The sequence below is a fragment of the Oryx dammah genome, unplaced genomic scaffold (genome assembly GCF_014754425.2).
Source record: "Oryx dammah isolate SB20612 unplaced genomic scaffold, SCBI_Odam_1.1 HiC_scaffold_13, whole genome shotgun sequence".
Classification (NCBI taxonomy): Eukaryota; Metazoa; Chordata; class Mammalia; order Artiodactyla; family Bovidae; genus Oryx; species Oryx dammah.
In genome coordinates, this window is record NW_024070197.1 from 35,340,308 (window position 1) to 35,363,219 (window position 22,912).

The 22,912-nt window shown below is 36.4% G+C and overlaps 1 protein-coding gene across 1 annotated transcript in view; it reads left to right on the forward strand.

Annotated features, from left to right (window-relative positions):
* The window catches only part of CDH8 (cadherin 8), a 327,579-nt gene extending 305,870 nt beyond the window's left edge, over positions 1 to 21,709 (forward strand). Inside the window, 1 exon segment of the mRNA XM_040253857.1 lies at positions 20,696 to 21,709. Within this exon segment, the coding sequence (XP_040109791.1) occupies positions 20,696 to 20,880 (185 nt within the window). The 3' untranslated portion in view covers positions 20,881 to 21,709.
* The last annotated feature ends 1,203 nt before the right edge of the window (positions 21,710 to 22,912 follow it).

A 22,912-nucleotide genomic window follows, 5' to 3' on the forward strand; every position in this document is an offset into this window, starting at 1 on the left:
GTACAAGGAAGCCTGGCATGCTGCAGTCCATGGGGCGGCAGAGTCAGACACAACTTAGTGACTAAACAGCAACAACAGCAAAGTGGCCTTAAAGTCTAAATTTCTACTGCCAGATGCTCGGACGTGTTTGTTGTTGTTGTTGTTTCTAGAACCAAATCTTCACTAGAATACATAAAAATGAAACAAATATTAATGTTCTCTTCTGAACCCTCATAAAATTCATGGTATAGACAGAGTAAGATTTTTAAATGAAGGAGGGATTTTCTTACTATGATTCTTATCATACTGAATGTGATCAAAGTTCTGAAATCCAGGACTTTCGTGGTGTCCAGTGGTTAAGAATCCACCTGCCAATGCAGAGGACACCGGTTCGATCCCTGGTCAAGGAAGAGGCACATGCTGCACAGCAACCAAGCCCGTGTGCCATAAGTACTGAAGCCCACACGTTCCAGAACCCACGCTCTGCAACGAGAGAAGCCACCACAATGAGACGGCTACAAACTGCAGCTAGAGAGTAGCCCCCATTCGTCACAGCTAGAAAAAGTCCTTACACAGGAATGACCCGGCACAGCCAAAACTAAATAAATAACTCTGAAATCCTTTTTTGATTATTTTTTCCTAATAAGAGTTTCTGGGCTCCAATTAGGGCATTGTCGGTGGCACCAATGGTAAAGAACTCGCCTGCCAGTGCAGGAGACATAAGAGACATGGGTTCAATCCCTGGGTCAGGAAGATCCCCTGGAGGAGGGCATGGCAAGCCACTCCAGCTTTCTTGCGGAGAATCCCCATGGACAGAGGAGCCTGACAGTCTACAGTCCCCGAGGTTGCAAAGAGTCGGACCTGACTGAAGCAACTTACCACACACATATGCACAGGCTCCAGTCAAACACATCGAGTCAGATTTTACCAAATGTTCTGAAATCCATGAGAATTTGAGAAAAACTGCCTAAGTTTTTATTTTAGATGTTTCAAATGAAGTGAATTTAGTACCTTTGTTTAGTATTTTGTCAGTTATGGCTTGAATAGCCAGAATTCAATAATTTCCTCCATAAAAGAAAATTAAAAAGAAAACCCCATTCCCCCAGGACCCACCGCCCCCTGCCAATAGGCGGTACCCTCTTCAAAGCATCAGTTGGCAGAAGTACTGAAGGACGTACTTGACCTTGGACCTTTGGAAGCCGTTAACTCTGTGATCATCTCTAGCGGCCAGCAGGCCTCTGCTGAGAGTAGATATAGTTTTCCAGGAATCATCAAGAAAAAGGAGTCAGTCTTATTTCATTTCCATATTGAGGATGAATGCTCAGAGTCAAATTATTAGATTTTTAATTAAAGAAAGGAGAGAATCGATTGTTCAGATAAGAAAATAGACAAAGGAGGTTAACACATCTATAAACTTGATATTGCAGTGCTGTATATATATGTACCAAGTGAAAAGTTGAGTACCAACATTTGTATCTTTTATTCTACCTCGTTTTATTTTGGTTCATACACTTCATCTACACCTGAGAGTCTCCACCCCTACCCTCATTTACGTGTGAATATAATAACACATGTTTTTGTTTGTGTGTCTTTTCTATTTGGTATCTCCTGTCCTAAAAGAGTATCTGGCACCCAGTAAGTATAAGGTCAATATTTGTTGGTTGAATCTAGAAAAAAATGGTACTGATGGACTTATTTGAAGGGCAGGAACAGAGACGCAGATGTAGAGAATGAGCCTGCAGACACAGTGGGGGAAGGAGAGGGTGGGATGCCGCACTGACATGTATACACTACAGGTGTGAAATAAAACACTAGTGGGAAGCTACTGTAGAGTGCAGGAGCTCAGCGTGGGGCTCTGTGATAATCTGGGGGGTATGGGCGTGGGGCGGGAGAGAGGCTCGAGAGGGAGGGGGCATATGTATAGATACAGCTGATTCACTTTGTTGTACAGCAGAAACCAACATGACATTGTTAAGCAATTATCCTTCAATTAAAGGGTTTTTTTTTTAATGAGAAAAGCACAGAAGTTTAAAATTACAATTATTAACTTGTTAAATGTTTATGAAAAGAGATAATCATATTACTTTAGCTGTAGAGTTGTATAGAGATAAAAACATGGTGCCTGAAAGTAAGCATTCAATAAATAGCAAACAGTTTCTTAAGATGATGATGGCACTCTGATATACCTGGTATAGATTATTCTGGAGTAGGCTTTGGGTTTCCAAATAGGAATTGACTATCACTTTGATTGTACTGCTCCTGCTGCTGCCACTAAGTCACTTCGGTTGTGTCCAACTCTGTGCGACCCCATAGACAGCAGCCCACCAGGCTCCCCCATCCCTGGGACTCTCCAGGCAAGAACACTGGAGTGGGTTGCCATTTCCTTCTCCAATGCATGAAAGTGAAAAGTGAAAGCGAAGTCGCTCAGTCGTGTCTGACTCTTCGAGACCCCATGGACTGCAGCCTACCAGGTTCCTCCGTCCATGGGATTTGCCAGGCAAGAGTACTGGAGTGGGGTGCCATTGCCTTCTCCTTGATTGTACTGAGTAAGACTTATATAGCGAATACTCAAAGCTTGGACCCCAAGCATACAGTTTTCCATTTCCTCTAATGGAGCTCAGAAAGAAGTCAACTAAAGTGGTTCATTCTCCACTGATGGTTCCAGCATCTTGGTGGAGAAAACAGACCTCAAAATGATTAATGTTATAGAGGAATGTGCCCATGGGCGTAAGTTACTTTTTACACCAATGACTTTAATCAAAGACCCACCCCAGTAGTGCTAGGCCATGTCAGGAACAGACTATCACAAGCAAGTAGATTATTTACAACAGCAAGAGTGCCGTTGCCAACAAGAGAACTTAGCATTTTGCTGGCAATGGCTTTCTCTTGCATCCTTTTTTCCCCTGGTGTGTTAAGGAAAAATCACTTTTCATTTTTGACCTTATTTTTTGAAAGTATTTTGGTAGCATACAGGGCTTCATGCCATTCTCCATAAATTTAGTTCAAACAAACAAAAAAAAACAGACAAATACAGTTGTTTTTCTTTTTCACCATTATTTGCAATTATTTTCCTAACAACATTGAAGATTTCAATACTGGCTTGTGTTTTCTTGCAATGTTTGGAAGTAAGCTTGATACTTGGTGTCCCTGTCAGCATTTCTGTTACTCTACATTGCAAATTTGCATGATAGATTTATTGGGTCCAGGAAGAGTTTATTAACCTTCCTCTAACAGAGTAAGTAGTTTTAACATTTTTACCTCTAGCAACTAACTTTTACCTATAGCAAGAAACAGAGAGAGGGAGGGAGAGAAAGATTGGTTTACAGAAATTCTGAGATTCACAACACCATTATATACAGGTGTTCTGCATTGCTTCTCCAAATACAGTTATAAAAAATACACCATGCTTCTTGTTACTTATTGATTCACATATTTCACCCAATATATCTTTTTAAGTCTTATTAAAAGAATACATGATATTCTGTCTAGTTGCCTTTCTAGTATATATTGATAGATGATTTTGTGGCTATAAAGGCAGCCAGAGGAAGTATCAATATATGGAAGTAATTATGTATGTCTATGTTTACATTCACATATATTCAAACCATTTAACATTAACATCTGGGAATAAACCAACATCATCTATTTTACTATCATGTACTTGACAGTGAGGTGGTGGGTCACTGTAGTCATTTTACCATCTCTGCTAATCATTTATCTTGAATTATGTATTTGTTTTTGTAACTCAGTATGTTTTATATATCTTGGTGCACTGTCAAAATAAATGCATAATTTATTGTGACCAAAGCACAGACTGAGGAAAAGAATCTCAGGAGACTGTTCTGGCTTTGTAGTCAAAGCATTAACCAAAGATAACACAATCTTAATTACCATACCGGAATCTTGCAAGGCACTAACTCATGGAGGATTAGGGTCATTTTATGGTGATATTCTGTCCATTGTTCCACAAGTATGGGGAGATTTACAGTTTGATTTTCTTGGGGAAACAATGAACATATTATACCACAATGGGATGGGAGAAAATTATGTATTTTGCTTTTGTCTCTGATGGTAGCTTATATCTGACTAATTTTCAGCACTGAGAAACTACAAAATTAGAGGAAAAGAAGGTATTCAAAGGCAATCAGTACTTAAGCCAAACTACCAGAAAGAAAGGAAACAAATTGAAGTGACTCAGTTTAGCATTGCCTATTTCCTTCCGGGCTTTAACTGATTCAACTCTAACCATGTAGAAATCAGTGGCTTGGAGTTTATGAGTGTCTCATGGGACTGTGGAGACAATTGTAGTTCAGGGCTACCAAAGTGTCCAGAAATGGAGAGACCAAGTCTATAGCAAGGAGGCATTTGAAAAGATTTCAGAGCATTATGGGTGGTTTTCTCCCATGATGCGTTTAACAAATCTTAATAAAACGGCATAAACAATGCATTATAAATGCCCTTGCATTGTACATAAAATGTTTGAGGCATTACTTTAAAGCATGTTCTAATAAGTCAGTGACACAAATATAAATATGATATTTAAGGTTACCACTAAAATAATATTAATAGAAGACTATATAGTGAATAGGTTAAACCCTCTTTTCTTTTTTTGAATTCATGTTTTAATTATTTCATTTCTCCCTTTATCTATTAGTTGGGGCAAATAAAAAATTAAAACTTACAAATCCAAAAAAAAAAATAGAAAAGTAAAATGAGAAAGAACTGATGAAGAAAATTTTGAAGTGCAATTCCCAGGTGGCTCAGTGGTAAAGAATCTGCCTGCAAATGCAGGAGATGAGGGTTTGATCCCTGGGTCAGGAAGATCCTCTGCAGAGGGAAATGGCAACCCATTTCAGTATTCTTGCCTGGAAAATCCTATGGACAGAGGAACCTGGTGGGCTATGGTCCATAGGGTCACAAAAGAGTTGGACATGACTTAGCAACTAAACAGCAATGACAAGAAATTAAAACCCACATATAAAATCACATTAATGAAATACTCCAGGCAAGAATACTGAAGGGGAGCCATTCCCTTCTCCAAAGATCTTCCCAATCCAGGGATCAAACCTGGTTCTCCCGCATTGTAGGCAAATATTTTGCTGTCTGAGCCACCAGGGAAGATGCCTATAAATAAACTACACACTTTAGTTAAAAGACATTCTTTGTCAGAGTGGGAAAAAAGCATCAATTTTCAAATCTCTCTCTTTTTTTTTTTAATCATAAAGTGAAAGTGTTAGTTGCTCAGTCATGTCTGACTCTTTGCAACCCCGTGGACTGTAGCCTGCAAGGCTCATCTATCCATGGGATTTTCCAGGCAAAAATAGTGGAGTGGGTTGCCATTCCCTTCTCCAGGGGATCTTCCTGATCCAGGAATCAAACCTGGGTCTCAGCACTGCAGGCAGATTCTTTACCGTCTGAGCCACCAGGGAAGCTCTTTTCATCAGAAATGAACCTCAAGTATAAGAACTGCTGCTGCTGCTAAGTCGCTTCAATTGTGTCCGACTCTGTGCGACCCCATAGACAGCAGCCCACCAGGCTCCCCCGTCCCTTTAGATTCTCCAGGTAAGAACACTGGAGTGGGTTGCCATTTCCTTCTCCAATGCATGAAAGTGAAAAGTGAAAGTGAAGTCGCTCAGTCGTGTCCGACCCTTAGCGACCCCATGGACTGCAGCCTCTGTCCATAGGATTTTCCTGGCAAGAGTACTGGAGTAGGGTGCCATCGCCTTCTCTGAGTATAAGAACACATAAAGACAAATGATTGTAAGAAGATCTATGCAAATTAAACCCAAAATATTTCAGCTATAGACTAAGGAGAAAGAAATATTACCAAAGATAGAGAGACATTTTTCATAATGATAAATAATTAAATTCAAAAGGAAGATATAAAAATTCTAAAGTTATATATACATAATAATATAGCAAAGTACATAAAGCAAAAAAAAAGAAATGACATATACAAATAATGAAATAGACAAGTCAACACTTGTAGATGAAAATTTTATCCTACAACTCTCTACCAATCAAACAAGTAAACAAGAAATTACTAAGGATAGAAAGTATTTGAATATCATGATTAGTGAATCTGTCCAGTTGAAATGTATATAAACACTGCTCTTGAAAATTATAAAAATATGATAACTGCCAAACGCACTTGAAACATTTACCGAACATAGCCAAAATTAGGCCATAAATCAAGTCTAAGCACTCAAAGCAGAGTACACTTTCTTAACACAGTGGAATTAAACTAGAAATAAATAACAAAAAACTCTGTCTGAAATGATCCCAAGTATTGGAAATTAAGCCATGCATCTCTAAATGACTGGAAAACAGAATAAAATCACAAAGAGAATTAGCACACTTGAAAAATGAATGATAAGAATATAATGACATGACAAACTTGTGAAACACAGCTAACACAGTGCCTAGAGAGAAATTAGCCTTAAATGTCTGTATTAGAAAAGAATAAATGCTCAAAACCAATTATCTAAGCATCCACTTCAAAAAGGCTGAAAGTGAACAGAAAATTAAAAACCAGGAGCGAGGTGAAAATAAATATAGGGTAGAATGTAATGAAATTAAATACAAATATACAGTCCTGAAATTCAGCACAGGCAAAAACTGTTTATTTGCAAAGGTAAATAAAGCTGATAAAATATTGCAAGAAAAAATAGTAAAGGTACAAGTAGCTAATATCAGAAACGGCACGGAATTCTCTGCTGGTTCAGTGGTTAGGACTCAGCACTTCCACTGCATGGGGCATAGAAAAAAATGGCAATGGGGACTTCATTATAGAGTCTATAGATATTAAAAAATAACTGAACATTATTAATATAAGTATGGAATAAGGATTAAAATATACATGAGATGGACGGATAAGTTGAAAAATGTGCTTGGTGCAAACTGGCATATGTAAGAAAAAGAAAACTATGTCTATCATTTTCTCAACTAAATCCATAATTACTAACTCTTAACACATAACTCATCATGCCCAAATCAACCTGACACAAACTTTATCAGAGAGAAGTAAAAGAGGGAGCATTTTCCAGCTTATGTCATGAAGCCAGCATAATCTTAATGCTAAAACTTGACAAGAGTATTACAACAAAATAGAATTAATAGCCTGCTTCTCATAAACATATTAGCGTATGCTAGTGACATATTAGCAAATCAAAACCACTAGTATAAAAATATAATAGTACACAGGGAATACAAGGACAGATGATAACTTTTGAAAATCTATTAATGTGAATTAAAGTACTGAGGGAAGAGAGGAGAAAACATATGATCATTCTCAACAGATGTAGAAAATGTTATATATTCATCTCTTGTTCATGAAGAAGCTTTTTGCACACTAGAAATAGAAAAGAACTTAATCTGATAAAGGATAGCTACGGAAAACAAACAGCAAATACCAGACCTAATGGGCAATATATTGAAAGCTTTCTTCCTGAGATTGGAAATGAGAAACTAAAATATAAATGTTGGAAAGGAAGAAATAAAGTTGTCACTATTCAGAGACAACATGATTGAGTACATAAAAATGCAAAAACCAAAGTTAAACTATTACAAATAATAAGCAAAATTTGCATGCTTGTTAGAGTTAGAAAATAAAAATATGATTTAAAATAACAACACCACCACTCAGAAAATAAAGATACTTCTTATAATAGTAAAAAGACTTCAATTAAATAATGACAAAACCTAATGAATGAAGTATAAGACTTCTAAACAGAAAACTACAGAACATTACAGAGAGAAATTATGTTCAGTCACTTTGGTCGTGTCCAACTCTTTGAGACTCTATGGACTGTAGCCATCCAGACTCCTCTGTCTATGGGGATTCTCCAGGCAAGAATACTGGAATGGGTTGCCATGCTCTCCTCCAAGAGATCTTCCTGACATAGGGATCAAACCCATGTCTCTTATATCTTCTGCATTTGCAGGCAGGTTCTTTACCACTAGAGCCACCTGGGAAACTGATTTAAATAAATGAAATAGAACATACTTCATGATTTGGAGATTCAAATGTAAAAGATGTCAATCCTCTTTAAATTTATTTGTAGACTCTTTGTGATATCAATCAATATCCCAGCAGCTGTGTATGTGTGTATATGTGTGTGTGCATGCCCACAGTTTGGCAAATAACACTCAAATTTGTAAAATAAAAAGTAAAGGGAAAAACAATGAAGAAAATATTTTAAAAGAAAAATTGTTGAGCTTATTATATTCATAACAACTATATAAGATGTATTACAAAGAGTTAATAAAAGAGGATTGTATGAGCATAAAGATAGAAAAAGACACAAATAGAAAAGAGAATTCCAGGAACAAGTCTGTACAAAAATACTCAACTGATTTATGATAAAGATATGACAGATGAATTTACAATACTGTTGATTGTGAACTGGGTATACATGAATGGATAAAATTGAACCTTGGCCTTTAACTCAGACCATCAATTTTAGTAATCTTCAGAGAAATCAGAGATGTAAATGTGAGAAAAGTTATATCTTCTAAAAAATAATAATTTTCAAATTCTGGATTATTTGCATAATTTGCATTAATTACTTGCATAATTAATGATACATTGCAAAAAGTATTAAAGTTAATAGGAATGAAGACTGATTAATTCAACTTTATTAATTAAGAATTTATGCTTATCAAAAGTTACTATTACGAGTGAAAAATTAACCCAGAGACTAGGCAAGGCTATTGTGATACTCATATCTAGCAAAGGACACATATCCTTAATATATAGTATGGCTATCTACTAGAAAAACAAAGACAACCCAATTAAAACATGACAAAAAGTGGAACAGATCATTCACACAAGAATATATCCAAGTGGCCAGTAAGCATAATATGTCTTTAACATCAAATCATCAAGATATTAATATTAAAATAAGAGGAAATTGAAATATAACTATACATCTCTGCAATGGCTAAAATTAAAAATGAATAATAAATAATTGACTTTTCCAAGTGTCTTAAAGACATGCAGCAGCTTGAACTTCTATGCATTGCTAGTCAGAGTGTAAACTGGCACACCCAGATTAGAAAAATATTTGGAAGCTTATGCTAAAATTGAAAGGGACCATATTCTATAATCTTCCACTCTATTCTTTAGTATATTACATACTGGAATCCATGTATTTATGCATCAACAGAAATACACAAAATATTTATAGCAGCACATTTCAGAATAGCATTAAACTGAAACACCCCAAATATTCATCAGTAAGAGGATAAATGAATAAATTGTGGTATATGTATACAATGAAATTCTTGTCCAAAGAATGAAAAAGAGTGAACTGCCTACAATCTCATGAATGAACTTACAAATAATATATCGAGCTAAAGAAGTCAGATACAAAAGTGTGTACTTTATAATGTTCTGAAGAAGGCAAACTAATATATGGTTCAGAAACAGAGTAGGACTTCTCTGTTGGTCCATTGGTCAAGAATCTGACTGCCAATACAGGGGACATGGGTTCAGTTCCTGGTCTGGGAAGATCCTGGGAAGTAGATGCCCCACAACTACTAAGCCCACACACTCGAGGCCATGAGCTGCAACTACATAAGCCTGCATGCTCAGAGCCAATGCTCCACAGCAAGAGAGGCCAACACGATAAGTCCATGCACTGTGACTAGAGAGGAGACTAATTCCCCTGCAACTAGAGAAAGCCTGCACACAGTGACAAAGACCCAGGGCAGCCAAAATAATAGCAATAACACATTTTAAACAGAAACAGAGCACAGGTTACCTTGAAGTGCATAATGACCTAGAAGGGGTACATGGAACCTTTTGGGATACTAGTTATGCTGGATATCTTGATCTGAGTGATGGTTACATGGGGTATGTTCATCTTACAAAAATCTTGAGATTTATACAGTTAATTGTTTTCATGGCTTACTTCAAATACAAAAGTTGATCTCACACTAAAAATGTAAGGAAATTACCCAAATAATTAAAACATATATTTCTAAAGATAAATTTACTAACAAAAATTTCATGTTAATGGAATCATCACACCTTTCTTTGATATACTAGTTTATTAGGATAGTGTATTATTTGGGAAATAGTCCATCTTAAAAGTATGGTATTGTAAGGTTGTCTTTTACAAGTGCTATGCTAAAAGAGAGCCTGTGGGGAACTGGTTTTGTTTGTTTCTGTGTGTTTGTTTTTTACTTATTGATGAAACTGCTCTGGACTAATATTTCAGCTTTACCACTTCCTGGCTTTGACTAATATGGGCAAGATGACTAAAGTTCACGTGATTTCTAGGCACACTGGATATTCACAGATGGATATTTCTTTACTACCTGCTCTCATATGTGACTAATATAAATTTAAGTCTTAGATACCCTGAAAGCAAATTCCTGCTTAAGAAAATAATGTCTTCATGGTAACCCAACAAACCTCAAGAGACAGTACATAACAGATCATGCAGTACATGCTGGGTTGTTGACAGTAATAGTTTTCTTCTCTGATAAAATGTGCATGTTTATGTGTGCATGTACAGTTGTTATTGTAAGCTGCTGTTGATAAGCATTTAAACTGAATATTAGATAAATCTATATTCCTCTGAAAGTGTGAGTCTCCATTATTAAGGTTCTAATATATAAAGGATTTAAATTGAATTGCATTGTGAGAATAATCCCAAGAAATTCAGTTCCAATAACTTTGAATCAATTCTATTTAAAATAATAAGGGGGGGGGAACAGTGAAGATTTAGTAATGGAAGCATAATGCAATTTTTGTTGCCAGAGTAGAATTAGAGACTTTGCAAAGACTTAGATTACTAAAGGAGATGTAAGGAATAATAAACTCATTACAAAACTTTGATTCCTCGCCTCTTAAAGTATGAAAAAAGATGAGATGTATAAGAAGGATTTAAACATGCACTTAGGGCTGTGAAAAAAGGGAGTGATATTTTCCAGTCACATATTCAGCAAGAGTAGTACACAGTAAAAAAGAGAGGTGTACATAAAACAAACACATAAAATGTGTATGCATACACACACACAATGCAAAATAATATAGACAACAAAAAGAAACAAACTGATAAGCAGACAAAGAGTTAAAAGTATCTTGGGAAGCACATTAGTGTACACTGCACTTGAACTCTAATGTCGTACACATGAAGTTTATGTAATGTTCTAAGCCAGTGTTACCTTAATCTTTAAAAATACCCAGAAATCATAAAAGATGAATCACTGATTTATGTAAATCTAACTTAGAATTCTAGAAGGAGACTTATTATCAAAAAAAAAAAAGGTCTTGTCAGTATGATACTGGCACAAAACAGAAATATAGACCAATGGAACAAGACAGAAAGCTCAGAGATAAATCCACACACATATGGGTACCTTACCTTTGACAAAGGAGGCAAAAATATACAATGGGCAAACATCAGTTCAGTTCAGTTCAGTTCAGTCGCTCAGTCATGTCCGACTCTTTGTGACCCCATGAATCGCAGCACGCCAGGCCTCCCTGTCCATCACCAACTCCTGGAGATCACTCAGACTCACGTCCATCGAGTCCGTGATGCCATCCAGTCATCTCATTCTCTGTCGTCCCCTTCTCCTCCTGCCCCCAATCCCGCCCAGCATCAAAGTCTTTTCCAATGGGTCTTTTCGCATGAGGTGGACAAAGTACTGGAGTTTCAGCTTTAGCATCATTCCTTCCAAAGAAATCCCAGGGTTGATCTCCTTCACAATGGACTGGTTGGATCTCCTTGCAGTCCAAGGGACTCTCAAGAGTCTTCTCCAACACCACACTTCAAAAGCATCAATTCTTCGGTGCTCAGCCTTCTTCACAGTCCAACTCTCACATCCATACATAACTACTGGAAAAACCATAGCCTTGACTAGACGGACCTTAGTCGGCAAAGTAATGTCTCTGCTTTTGAATATACTATCTAGGTTGGTCATAACTTTTCTTCCAAGGAGTAAGCGTCTTTTAATTTCATGGCTGCAATCACCATCTGCAGTGATTTTGGAGCCCCCCAAAATAAAGTCTGACACTGTTTCCACTGTTTCTCCATCTGTTTCCCATGGAGTGATGGGACCGGATGGCATGATCTTCGTTTTCTGAATGTTGAGCTTTAAGCCAACTTTTTCACTCTCCTCTTTCACTTTCATCAAGAGGCTTTTTAGTTCCTTTTCACTTTCTGCCGTAAGGGTGGTTTCCTCTGCATATCTGAGGTTATTGATATTTCTCCCAGCAACCTTGATTCCAGCTTGTGTTTCTTCCAGTCCAGCGTTTCTCATGATGTACTCTGCATAGAAATTAAATAAGCAGGGTGACAATATACAGCCTTGACGCACTCCTTTTCCTATTTGGAACCAGTCTGTTGTTCCACGTCTAGTTCTAACTGTTGTTTCCTGGCCTGCCTACAGATTTCTCAAGAGGCAGGTCAGGTGGTCTGGTATTCCCATCTCTCTCAGAATTTTCCACAGTTGATTCTGATCCACACAGTCAAAGGCCTTGGCATAGTCAATAAAGCAGAAATAGATGTTTTTCTGGGCCACTTCTGCTTTTTCCATGATCCAGCGGATGTTGGCAATTTGATCTCTGGTTCCTCTGCCTTTTTGAAAACCAGCTTGAACATCAGGAAGTTCACGGTTCACGTATTGACGAAGCCTGGCTTGGATAATTTTGAGCATTACTTTTCTAGCGTGTGAGATGAGTGCAATTGTTCGGTAGTTTGAGCATTCTTTGGCATTGCCTTTCTTTGGCATTGGAATGAAAACTGACCTTTTCTAGTCTTGTTGCCACTGCTGAGTTTTCCAAATTTGCTGGGATATTAAGTGCAGCACTTTCACAGCATCATCTTTCAAGATTCGAAATAGCTCTACTGGAATTCCATCACCTCCACTAGCTTTGTTCATAGTGATGCTTTCTAAGGCCCACTTGACTTCACATTCCAGGATGTCTGTTCTAGATGAGTGATCACACCATCGTGATTATCCGGGTCGTGAAGATCCTTTTTGTACAGTTCTTCTGTGTATTCTTGCCATCTCTTCTTAATATCTTCTGCTTCAGTTAGGTCCATACCATTTCTGTCCTTTATTGAGCCCATCTTTGCATGAAATATTCCCTGATATCTCTAATTTTCTTGAAGAGATCTCTAGTCTTTCCCATTCTGTTGTTTTCCTCTATTGCTTTGCATTGATCTCTGAAGAAGGCTTTCTTATCTCTTCTTCCTATTCTTTGGAACTCATAAGTGCTGCTGGGAAAACCAGACATCTCTGTGTAAAAGAATGAAATTAGAACACTTCCTAACACCCTACACAAAAATAAAACTCAAAATGCATTAAAGAGCTAAATATAAGCCCAGAAACCATAAAACTCTTAGAAGAAAACATAGGCAGAGCACTCTATGACATAAATCATGACAAGATCCTCTATGACCCATCTCCTAGAGTAATGGAAGTAAGAACAAAAATTAACCAGTGGGACCTAATTAAGCATATGCTTTTGCATAGCAAAGGAAACTATAAATAAGGTGAAAGACAACCATCAGAATGGGAAAAATAATATCAAATGAAACATGAAAATGAAACTGATAGAGGATTATTCTCAAAAATATACAAGCAGCTCAATGCCAGAAAAACAGACAACACAATAAAAAAGTGGGCAAAAGACCTAAGCAGACATTTCTCCAAAGAAGACATACACATGGCTAATAAACATGAAAAAATGCTCAACATCATTCATTATTAGAGAAACACAAATCAAAACTACAATGAGATATCACCTCATACCAGTCAGAATGGCCATCATAAAGAAATCTACAAACAATAAATGCTGGAGATGGTGTGGAGAAAAGGGAACCCCCTTGCACTGTTGGTGATAATGTAAACTGATAAAGCTGCTATGGAAGATAGTATGGGGATTCCTTAAAATAGTAGGAATAAAACCACCATATGGCCCAGCAATCCCTCTCTGAAGCATATACCCTGAGGAAACCAAAATTGAAAGACACATGTAACCCAATGTTCACTGCAGCACTGTTTACAATAGCCAAGACATGGAAGCAACCTAGATGTCCATAGACAGATGAATGGATAAAGCAGCTGTGGTACATATACACAATGGAATATTACTCAGCCATAAAAAGAAACACATTTGAGTCAAGTCTGATGAGGTGGATGAACCTAGAGCCTATTATAAGAGAAAAACAAATATCATATATTAACACATATAAATGGAATCTAGAAAGATGGTATGGATCAACTTATTTATAGGGCAGCAGGGGAGAAACAGACATAGAGAACAGACTTATGGACATGGAGGTTGCGGCAGAGGGGAAGGAGGGGGGAGGTTGTAAGGAGAGAGTTAACACAGAGAGTAACACAGTGAGTAACACAGTAACACAGGTTATTTTACATAACCATATGTAAAATAGAGAGCCAATGGAAATTTGTTGTGTGACTCAGGGAACTCAAACCAGGGCTCTCTAACAACCTAGAGGGGTGGAATGTGGAAGGAAGTGGGAGGGAGGTTCAAGAAGGAGGGGACATATGTATACCTATGGTTGATTCATGTTGATGTTTGTCAGAAACCAACACAATATTGTAGAGAAATTATCCTTCAATTAAAAGTAAATAATTTTTTTAAAAAAAGATCTTGGGAAAAAGTTTGGCAAATAATGCATATTTGTAAATTTTAAGTTAAAGTAAAATGTTATTGAAAATAAGACTAGTAAGAGTAGGCAGTATTATATAACCCCTGGAGGAGGGCATGGCAACCCACTCCAGTATTCTTGCCTAGAGAATCCCCATGGACAGAGGGTCCTTGGGGTCACAGAGTCAGACATGACTGAGTGACTAAGCACACAGCAGCAAAGTATTATATAACATATTAATATAAAAATGGAAAATGTAATAGTTCTATTCCCGTTAGTACTGATTTCTCATTTATAAACTGCCATTAAGGTTGCCTTTATATAGAATGTGACTGTTAAAGCTTCACATTTCATAAACTCATAGTATCTGAGAGGTTCATAACATCAGTCCTTACTTTAACGGCTCCAAAATTTTTCCATAGAATTTTACGACCATAAATGTGCCTACCGTACTCTTTAGGACTTCAACTCTTGTGAGCCGAAATAAGGACACTGAAGGTTCATTATAGAGTGTAGGAGAAGGTGGAGTGAGGGCTTGCCAAGGACTCCAGTACATGTAGATTCACTTAAGATGAATGTAATAAATAAGAGCCCTACACGTTTTCTCCCCTTTTAGAGAACATTTGAAAATGCTGGCGCCAAACAGCATGCATTTTCACAGTCAGCAGGGAACACAGACAGGGGTCAGTGAGGACTTGAACTAAAGTCACCATTTAAGAGTTGTTTTCTCTGGAGAGTTTAAGGCATTTTCAAATATGTCTAACTCCACAACTTTCACAGTGAAAGAAAGCATTTCCCCACCTTTCTTCTGAGAGCTACTACTTGGTTCACACAAAAGCTATACCTTACAAGCTTTGTTTATTTGATACCGAAGCCACCATCTGATTAAAGTTCTCATTTAGTTGGAAACTGTTCTAAATATGAAGGTGATTTTAAGGAATAAAACAGAATGACTCCTCTTTACAGCCTGGTTTGCTGGAATTTTCACAATCACATAATCAAAAATTGTAAAAATTCTGGTGTTCAACTGGTTCCCTTGATGCTGAAATTTCTTGGTATGTATTTGAGGGAAATAATAGATTGCGTTTTAACTGATGCATCAATACAGTTGCTATGATAGTGAAAGGGTAATGCATAAAAATAATACTGTAAAGAGAAAAACCTATAAAAAATATTCCCAACAGAATATTGAGTAGAGTTTCCTGGGCTTATTGGGTCCTTATTAGTTATCTATTTTATATATGTATCTATATATCAGACCCAATCTCCCAATTTATTCCTTTCCCCTTTTACCCCCCTGATAACCATAAGATTGTTTTCTACATCTGTGAGTCTGTTTCTGTTTTGTAAATAAGTTTATCTGTACCATTTTTAATTAGATTCCACATACAAGTGATATATTTGTCCAATAAAATTTTTTAAAAATTCCCAGCAGCTTTTGTACCCTGCTGGTGTCCACTGGGTAATTATATTTCACCTCATTTCTATGCTGTTTAATAATATATGGATTAATAAACCATGACTAGTGATTTAGAAATAATCACACTATTTATGGGCAAAATGTGCATTGAAAACTTTTCCTTAGTCACCAGAGAGCCTAAATTCACTATTGAAATTATTTTCCAAAATCTTTTTGGAAACTTCCATCAGCTTTATTTTAAATTTCCTAAGATGCTATCTTTTCTATCATATATTCAATTCAAATCATCCTATTTTATAAACTTCCACCATTCCTCTCATCCCTATTCAATTATAAATTCTCTTATTTTGCATTCCCCCTGTTGACTGTAATTTACTACTCATGCCTTCCACCCTTCTACTCGTGGAAGGCTCAAGAATTATTTATTGAGCCCACCAGTATATCTAAATTTGTCAAATTATTTTTTCTCTCTTATAGCCTGAAAAGGAGAGGCTGTTTATTTCAGTTGATGCCTGCAAAAACAGCAGCTTGTGGAAACTAGTTAGAAGCAAATTCCCAAGTAACATATACTTGGCAGTATTCCATTACCTTTGATTATAAAAGGGCAAAATTAATGGGCAATTCATGAGGCTATGTGACAGAGAGGTGACAGAAAGTCACTAAGATTCAAATGGTAGAAGTCAAGGAATTGTTTATACCAGGTGCCATTTCAGCCTTTTTCCATCATTTGTGAAAAGAGTTGACTTTTGTGGCCAATTGAAATGGGCTTTCCCTTCCAGACCACTTTGTCACATCTCCTGTGTTTAGAAAATTAATCTTTAATGAATGCTAATCAAGTTTCTAATTATAATATCTTTATATTTAATGTTTGTGTATCAGATGAAAGGCAAACATTTGGGGGCCAGTCACAAAGGACATGAATAATTTCCTTAGAAGCATATCTAATTAATTTTATTGCTCTATAATATCTTTAAAATTTGAACTCCCATCATTTCATTAATTTAGATAAAAGTGAATCTTCAGCATGTAAATATGACACTTGTGTCAAAAATTATGATAAGATGAAATAATTTCAATCATGCACATTCATCTAATATAGATAATGATAACACATTTGGGGATATTTGGGGGATATATAGCACTAGTTTGTTGTTATATTTTATTGGGGCTTCCCAGACAGCTCAGTGGTAAAGAATCTGCCTGCAATGTAGGGGCTGCAGGAGACATGGGTTCAATCCCTGAGTCAGGAAGATCCCCTGGAGGAGGGCATGGTAACCCACTCCAGTATTCTTGCCTGGGAAATCCCATGGGCAGAGGAGCCTAGTGGGGTACAGTCCATGGGGTCGCAAAGAGCTGGACATGAGTGAAGGGACTGAGCATGCACGCATATTTTTTTTGTTTTCCTCTTTGTTTTAGCAGTTTCTAGAAATATTCAAAGTGTCTGGGACATTCATACATTTAAGAAAACAAATTAAACCATAACTTCTCTTGTCAGAAAGCTGACTGCTAACTTTTAAAATTGTAATCTCATCCAAAAATATTTCAGTGACTCACCAATGATCATATGCTCGTGATCTTGTAACAGTATTAAGTGATAGCTCCCAAAGCTGTATTACTTTTAACAACAAAAACAACAAAATCAGATGGTATTGTTCTAGGGATCTGGGCCCCTGGATAGTTAAACACCTACCTTGTTCCAGATCTTACAATCAGAGGAAACCATATATCACTTTAATGTTGAGAGTTATCTCAAAAAGAAGCTTATAGAGATTCCCTATCCTCTATGCTTGAGTTTTACCACCTGCTGGCCATTTAGATCTACGAGATAACTACATTCATTACAAGTGTGACATTAAGAAAAGAGAAGAATATGTGCCTTGGCATAATTATCCTTCTGCCAAAATAGTGAGAGTAAAATCTTTATATTCATGTTTGCCTTTGAAGTGTGTGTGTATGTATACAAGGCATAAGAGGGAAGGCAAAAATATCACATTTAGTAGACTTTGCCCCATTAACAATTTTCAGTGAATCTAACTTGATAAGATCAGCATTTTCTTCACTTCTCTAGGAGCAAAATCATGTTTAAAGAGTATGATAGCTTTTTCTTGTACTTATATAGTCTTCTAAGACAATGCACCTATTACTCACTGTTCAAATCTGTGTTGATCATCGTCTGTTTATGAACTGAATGGTTAATGAGACTAAAGCATAATAGAAGGCTCCTCTAATCATTTATATATGCAAACGTTGGTCTAAAAATGTGGCAAGGAAGAAATGATTGGTATATAAATAAATAAGCAATAGTTCTCAAGGTTGAAATACAGAGAATTACAAAATAAAATTAATCAAGTAAAGAGGCTTTGCTAGGGTGAAATAGAAGAATAAAGAAAAATACAAAATTTAAATTGTTTAGTTTCACAGAGAGGCTTGCTGATTATTAGTGCAGTTCTGAGAATATCAGATGGCACAACCCATTAGATTTAGCCGGCTTGATTTTTATATTTGTACTCAAACTTTAGTCAAACTTGAAATAAATACAGCAAGTCTATATGCATTCTTGAAGAAATGACAATGATTAGTTACCTTACAAAGAAACAAAATATACTTTGTTTTAAACTTCATTGATATAATACCTTCATGTTTGGAAGGTCAAAACTCGATTTTGGAGTCTTGGAGTTAATTTTAAATTGATATGTATTGGTAAAGACATGAAGCCATTTGAGCATCCATCTCCACATCATATTACCTGTTTCACAGCTCCTTGGTGAGGACTGAATGAAACGATTCTAAGAAATACCTTGTACTGGACATAGTGCACACTGAACGTGGACAGCGCTAACACTTCCACTGATAAAACATAAAGGCTATAAGATACTCCTGACTAGGCACCCGCTATGATCTGAGCACTTCTAACTTTTTCTCATATAGTGTATGTAACAGTTCTGTAACTACAGTGTCAAGATATTGAGTTTCAGTTTCCTCAGGAATAAAATGAGGTTAAATATCATTTTCAGAATTGCATTCGTAGTGGAAGACAGAGATGGGGCACCAAACTACTTGTCTCCTGCAAACACTAGATTCCTGTCTATACTTTAGCAACTGCTCTTGAGCTCGTGGTCAGACTAGAAAAGAGAGGAACCTCTTTAAGGATATAATCAGACCTTATTGCAAATACCTTATAACTCATTCATCTACCTGATTCAAGTAGATAAAAGGAACAATGTAAGTTTCTTGTCTTAGGGTCACATGCTACAAAAACTTTCCCTTACATTGAAGCGGGGAGCTGCATGCATCCTCTCTGAATGGGAATGAGTTAATTCATCAGACATAATAGAGTAAAAGAAAAAGGAGTAGTAGAGGTGAGACATTTGAGGCTACTGGTGTGATTTTGGGGAAGTGAGATTATATTTCATTACTTAGTGGTTGGAATTCCAAAGGATGATGTTCATCCATCCATAGTTAATCAAATTAGCATATTGGTGAATAGACATGATAGTTAACCCAATTCAAATCTTGTAGCATTGCCAGTGGGGTTAACCAACTATAAATTTGTAACATGGCTCTGATTATTTGGCATGTGCTTTAAAATACTTTTATATTTAATGGAAAAAAATGAATATTTGAAGGTTTCAGAGGTCAAAATTTAATCAGCTGTCAGAAAGAAGAGTTTGATATATCAAATACAAGTCTATTTCTTCATATTCAAAAGCTAAAGATCTATCTTCTCTTGACTTGCTTATAAATATTCAGTGCCACAGAAACACAAATAATTCTCCATTTTTCAATACATTCTGTGTAATTTACACATGATCAAAAGATTATTACATGGTACAGTCAGAGTCAAACAGTATTGCATTTATTACAAATAAAAAAAATATCATGTGGCCAGGTTAGCAATGTATTAATGAACCTTATTTCTGTGCATGCACGTTTGTGTGTGTGTGTCTGCATATAACTTTTTAAATTTAAAGACTTAAAGATTAAGGATTATACATTAAGTTCCATGCTACTGGAATTGACATGGAAAGATTAAAAGATTATTATCTGTTTACATTGATGAAAATCTTTATGAAAATGACAATATTAAAATAACTTGGCTTATCTAATCCAAAAAGATCCCAAGGTCAATTTTTAGTACAAAATAAAATTCATATAAGATATGAGTCCCTATCTTTAAGATTATCCCCTTTATCATTATTAAAGATATCTTCTCAACAGTTAATGTGGTTCTAGCCTTTTTTGGGTTTTTAATGTTTATCTTTATAAGTCAGTCAAACATGTAATAGTGCAAAAATGGGCTGTGTTCTACCCAAGATAAACAAAGAGATAAATCTTAGAATTCTTTTTCCTTTCATACAATGGGCTTTATCAATAAAATAAAGCTTTCTTCATCTAGGAAGCCTCGTTTAATTTGTTCTGAGACAGTCTGTCCAGCTAAGCTCCAACAAATGGTGTTTAGAATAGTAATTTATACTTTTTTTTTTTAAAGCAGCCAAGCACTTGCTATTTTTCCTTGCTGAATGGTCAGATTCCATAATCACCATGTTGAAAACACCCTAATTAAGAGAAGTTAAAACAGACACACAGGCTTTCGAGAAGAAAGTTGAGTTGCACGTTAAAATGCAGTATCCTCAATGCTGATGTTATTTTTTCCTTCCCATAGGGAACCACAGTCAGATATCCCGAGTACCTGTTGCTATTAAAGTGCTGGATGTCAATGACAACGCCCCTGAATTCGCATCCGAATATGAGGCATTTTTATGTGAAAATGGAAAACCCGGCCAAGTAAATATCTCCATGTTGTTAATGCTGAATATGTTTGTATACCACTGTCTCATATTTGATTAACCTGCATTATAGTGTGCATTTGAATCATTTACAACCTGCAAAGTCATAGGCAAGAATCATCCACATGGGAAAAGAGAGAGAGTATTTTTCTTTCCAAGATGTTATTCTCTTCTGACTTATGACCAAATTGGCTCCTGAAAAGAAATGGCCCGTGGTGCCATGAACCCGGAGCCAAAAAAGAGCTTAAAATATCTCGGGATAGGGATAATCACAGGGGAGGTCTTAGAGTAATGGGGCCAAAATGTTAAACCTTCAAATGACAGGAAGTGAAGGGGAAGAAAGCCCATGGGGAAGGCATGTTAGTTTCATATCAAAGGTAGGAATAACACATACCCTAGGAAGACCAGTCGTAGGAAGTGCATTTTTAAATCTGTTAGGTGTAGCTATATTTAGATAGACATAAGAGAAACAACATGTTTTTAACATGCAAGTAAAGCATCTGATAATTGTGTATTGAGTGTATTGATGAAACTTTTTTTTAACCTCTCTAATTAGCATAGATAAGACAATGGCGACACAGAGCGAGACAGGGAGGAAGGAAGAAAGGAAGGGAAGGAGGGGAGGAGGAAAGGGGAGAATGTAGGGGAGAGGGAGGCAGGAAAGGAGGTAGAAGGTGGGAGAGAGGGAGTTAAGAAAGAACAACAACAAAAACGAAACCTGCTATACTCTGAATGTCTATGTAAAGTTCGAAAAAAACCACAAATGTAATAGATTTATTTGAACAGGTGCCAAAGTACTGTATGTTTAAGAAATTTATCGTTTTTCAACTTCCTAATTTATTTCTGGATGGTGACATTTTAATTTAAATAAACAGCAGCTGACAGCATGACATTGGAGTTGTTAATCCAACTATTCTTGTGCCTCATGTGGGTGTTAGGAATGCAACTTACTATTTGCCAAGCGTTTACCTGACAAGAGTCAGATTTTTTCCACCTAAGAAGGGAATAGCACTGTGGCTCTATAGTTTTATGTACTTATTACAGAAGATCAAGTTGCTGCTCCCCTATAAAACAGTGGACATTTTCCCCAGACTATTCTCCTCTGTCTGAAGGATTAGCATTGTTTCCATCCACTAAAAGACGACACAAGTACATGTGTATGCACATGAGTTAAAAGCTAACATTTTAATAATAAAATCAATTTTAAATACTAGGCATCATATATGTTATAATCAAAATATTTACCTTCAGCAGTGAAATGCCAAAGGGGACCTCTTTTTTAAAATACTACTCTAACATTAGTTTCAGCATTTCTTAATCTCATCATGTTGAATTGCCCTCTACTTGTCTTATCCTTTGAGTGTTTTTATTTGTGATCCTTTGAGGATGGAGTATATATACGTGGCAGTAAATATCATTTAGTTAAAATTGGTGAATGGAGTTGATGGAGAGAGTTTGGTCAAAATACACGCAAGGTCAGTTTTCAAGAATATGGTTGTGTGGGCCAGATTGTTGCTGGGTGATGTAGCCAATCACAGAGTTATGTCAGACATTTTTGATCATACAGAAACTGTCAAATGCTTTAGAATTTAAATAAAACTACATTGTTCATGCAAAACTCATCACACAAGTTCAGAGAGTCAATGGCATTGATATTTCAAAAATTCCACATTGGCTTCACTTGTGATATTGACACGCATGCTTTTAGACCTCCTGAAATATGGAGGTTTACCCTGTGGATTTTGGCTGTTTCCAAGGTTTTAATGATTCATCATCAGTTTTTAATCCTCATCACCTTTCCTATGCAAGATCTAAATAAAAAACAAAAGTCGATTCTTTGTTTTATGATTTTTGCAAATCAACATGAATGACTGACTCTGTGAAAAAATGTTTGGTGTGTGTGTACACTGCACTATCTTATCCTCAGATGAATATTTAAGCATGTTTATTTGACTTCATATTTACATGAAGATATCAGATATTTGTCTGTTCAGCAAAATTTTCTGGACATATGGCTGACTGGTTGATACACACAGTTTAAATAGCTCCTGAATTCCTTGAATCCTTTGTGTTAGTCAGAACTCATGTTTGAT